Below are 4,020 nucleotides of genomic sequence, written 5' to 3' on the forward strand. Positions count from 1 at the left end.
TTGTTTTCAGATAATTTGAGTTCTATATTTTTTTTGTATCTATAAATATTTCATTCATATTCTTTAATTTTTTTTTTATCGCTTTTGAAAGTGGCATAGAACTTGTCTTTCAAAATTGTGGGAAATTCAAAAATGACTGGCAACTTGACTGAACAAATAAAATTCTGGACGTATTTCCTAATTTTCCACACTTTTTTTTTTTTTTTTTTTTTTTTTTGCTCAGAGGGATATTCAGTCCGAGACTCTTTTTATCATCAGAATAATTTGCCATTACACTTGGCTTACCTTAAGATTTTTGTCATTTTACGAAACTCCTGGTGACTCTCTCAAACTTTTCAAAGCTCTAAAATACAATCATACTTGAAAGAAAGATGCATTCATTTTTCGTAATTCTGTCAAATAATCTTTACAAATCAATTCTAAAGACATGGTATATAGACTACTGTATAAAGATTTATTATGCAAAAACTAAATTTTGATACAGTACTTACTAACATTTTTTATTTATTCTGGAAATCCTTACAGCCCGAAACGTTAAATAAGGCAACAGCATTTCATATTTGAGTATTCTTTTATATCAAAACAATTTTATCTGTTGATGTGAATTCTTGCCATGTTTTTGTTCATTAACGAAGGACCCTCATATCTTGCCAAGTACACCACAATTATCTTCTTAACGCAGGAAGTGAAGGATCCTACGCTTGGGGACCTACGCCAATCCTGGACTGATAATTATCTGGACCCTCTCTGCATCTTTGTCGTTTGTTCAAACGCATCCAGGGTATGTTTACTACTTAGTATAATAGAACCAAGAACTCATTTTGCAGGTTAAAACGCACACGTGTATACTCGTTAATTTTCCGTATTGATCGTTCTCAATTTTATGTTTAGTAATTGAATTACAATTATAAATACCTGGCATCACATAAATCAAACATAACAAGATTTAGTTTTTATTGAAATTCTCGTTAATAATTTCTTATTTCTGTGCAATATATAACACATCATTTATTTAAGAAATACAATTTTTTACTGGTGAACTTTTATTTATTATTATTATTATTATTTATTATTATTATTAATTATTATGTATTATTATTATTATTATTTATTATTATTATTAGCTAAGCTATAACCCTAGGTTGGAAATGCAAGATGTTATACAGCCCAAAGGCTTAAAAAAAAAGAAAAAAAAAGTAGCCCAGTGAGGAAAGGAAAATGAAAAATAAATAAACTCTATATTTGTGAAGTAATAAAAAATATAGAGTATCATCAAGATCAGTAACAACTATGAATGTCAACTTGTTCAACATAAAAACATTTGCTGCAAGTTTGAATTTCTGAAGGTTCCACCGATTCAGACTCCCTCGATTAAGTAGATTATTCCACAATCTGATTACAGCTGAAATAAAGCTTCTAGAACATTGTTGTATTGTTGAGCAGCCTTAAGATGGAGTAGCCAAGGCTTGTTAGAATTAACTGCATACCCAGTACCATATATAGAATGGTATAGTCTAAGAAGATCCAAATGAGAAAGGATGGTTTAGAGAATTATGAAAAATCTTATGCAACACACATAAAAAAACTAATTGAAACAGGTGCCTAGTTTTCAGTTCTAGTATCATCAGAATAGATGATCAACAGAACATCACCCAGGCAAGCCCAATCCCCCACTAGGGTGTCCAAACACAGTAGTGCCCTCCCCAGGTGAACTAGCTTAAACTCATGGACCCCGGGCTGGGATCGATCTGCACCCATGCGAATACTTGACGAACGTGTTACCCACTCCACTAGTCAGGAGGGCTAGCGCCAGCAAGTTTAGGAGGAGATTCAGTGTTTATATCTACATTTTCAGTGATAATCAGCAGCGCTTGAATTCGACAGTGACATAACCATCGGAAAGCCAAGAAGAGCGTGGAGACGCTCTCTGGTTTGCAGACGGGCTACTCGGACTGCTACCCGCCTCGTTGTTCTACTTGGGGAAGTTCTTCAGGGTAAGAGGCAGGCAATATTCTCTTCCATATGTTGAACTATTTAATTAAAGTAGCTATTCTTCTTTTAAAGGATTTGACGTTCGAGGTTATCTCAGAGTGAACCTAAATTGTCAATTTACTTTTCCTTGGGAAATTAAAATTGTGAGTAGACATTAATTTACGTACTGATATTATATTTTGTAAATGCAGTGTAATTTTATCTTAGATTTAATTTTTCTTTGCCTCCATTTATCCTTTTTGGATAGCCATCAAAATTACATTCCAATATATTTTCTCCCTGTAGCCTAGACATCATGTACAGTATTAGTAGATACTAATTATGTATCTCCACCGCCAATATTCCAATGACCAATAATAAATCTCTCATTCCCCACTCCCCAAAAGAGAAATGAAACAATAACAGCAAAATTATTGTCTTCAAGATTACTTTACTCCATCTTTACTTTGTCTAGGTTGTAGGCGAAGGCAGATTGGAGGCCCTTGGAGGGCACGCAGCTGGTTTGCTGGAGGTCTTGGAGTTCATTTGGAGGCTGGGCAAGAAAGATGGCATCAGTGGGAGAGTCCAGGTGAGGAGAGGACCTACAACGTAGAGAGAGAGAGAGAGAGAGAGAGAGAGAGAGAGAGAGAGAGAGAGATGGAAAAAATACATGCAGAGCCCAATAGTACTTTCATTTTCAACGGATAGTGATTGCAATCATGTAAAGAGAGAGAGAGAGAGAGAGAGAGAGAGAGAGAGAGAGAGAGAGAGGTGGCAAAAATAAATGGAGAGCCCAACAGTACTTTCATTTTCAACGGATAGTGATTGCAATCATGTAGAGAGAGAGAGAGAGAGAGAGAGAGAGAGAGAGAGAGAGAGGGGTGGCAAAAGTAAATGGAGAGCCCAACAGTACTTTCATTTTCAACGGATAGTGATTGAAATCATGTAGAGAGAGAGAGAGAGAGAGAGAGAGAGAGAGAGAGAGAGAGAGCGGTGGCAAAAATAAATGGAGAGCCCAACAGTACTTTCATTTTCAACGGATAGTGATTGCAATCATGTAGAAAGAGAGAGAGAGAGAGAGAGAGAGAGAGAGAGAGAGAGGGGTGGCAAAAGTAAATGGAGAGCCCAACAGTACTTTCATTTTCAACGGATAGTGATTGAAATCATGTAGAGAGAGAGAGAGAGAGAGAGAGAGAGAGAGAGAGAGAGAGAGAGAAGGGAGGGGGGGGGGAACTAAAAGTACATGAATTACGAATCACTAAGATTAGATTGAAAATAAAAATATTTTCCTCTTTCTTCTAGATAATCCTAGATTCCGCTGTGCAAAGTCTGGTCGAGCTAGTTACTCAAGAACTGCGTCCCGTTAATCTGCTGCCTTCGAACATGCGTGAACCTATTCCTTTACTGGTAAGACCTTGTCCTCAAGCAGGTCTTGAAGTCGCGTCTTCTGAGTTCCATTCGCACATTATGTCTTTACTGACAATTCCACTCACGATTGAGATACTAAAGACCATCCTCCCACTTATTGTTTAACAGTACGATAACAGCAAATAATGACATTTATGAGGATATGTATTACTGTTTTATTTATTTATTTATTTTTTAATAGACATTGATGAGTCTTTATTTACAGAATTCTCAGAGCAGAGTGAAGTCGGCCTTGGCGATCGTAGAAGAATGGGAATCCGTCATTACGCGGTATGGGGATTCCATTAACCAGTGTGGTCAGTAGACCTTCCTTTACTGTTTGTTGATATCAAATGATATGAATCAATGCGTATGTGTTTTCTTTGAATATATATATATGCATATTTATATATATATATATATATATATATGTATATATATATATACATATATATATATATATATATATATATATGTATGTATATGTGTGTGTTTATAAATACATGCATGAGTGTATTGGAGTTCATAGTATATAGTAAAAGACCCACACATACATACACACATGCATATATATATATATATATATATATAGTATATTGATGTCTATAGGCATTTTTATTAGATTTTTTCCTTTTATATTTT

At 35.1% G+C, this 4,020-nt stretch overlaps 1 protein-coding gene across 1 annotated transcript in view; it reads left to right on the plus strand.

The window, feature by feature from the left end:
• Positions 1-4,020, plus strand: part of LOC137635606 (dynein axonemal heavy chain 10-like) — a 145,886-nt gene that overhangs the window by 34,600 nt on the left and 107,266 nt on the right. Inside the window, 5 exon segments of the mRNA XM_068368067.1 lie at positions 683-742; positions 744-797; positions 2,447-2,560; positions 3,274-3,378; positions 3,581-3,695. Coding sequence (XP_068224168.1) covers positions 683-742; positions 744-797; positions 2,447-2,560; positions 3,274-3,378; positions 3,581-3,695 — 448 coding nt within the window.

Source organism: Palaemon carinicauda, chromosome 3, assembly GCF_036898095.1.
Source record: "Palaemon carinicauda isolate YSFRI2023 chromosome 3, ASM3689809v2, whole genome shotgun sequence".
Taxonomy (NCBI): domain Eukaryota; kingdom Metazoa; phylum Arthropoda; class Malacostraca; order Decapoda; family Palaemonidae; genus Palaemon; species Palaemon carinicauda.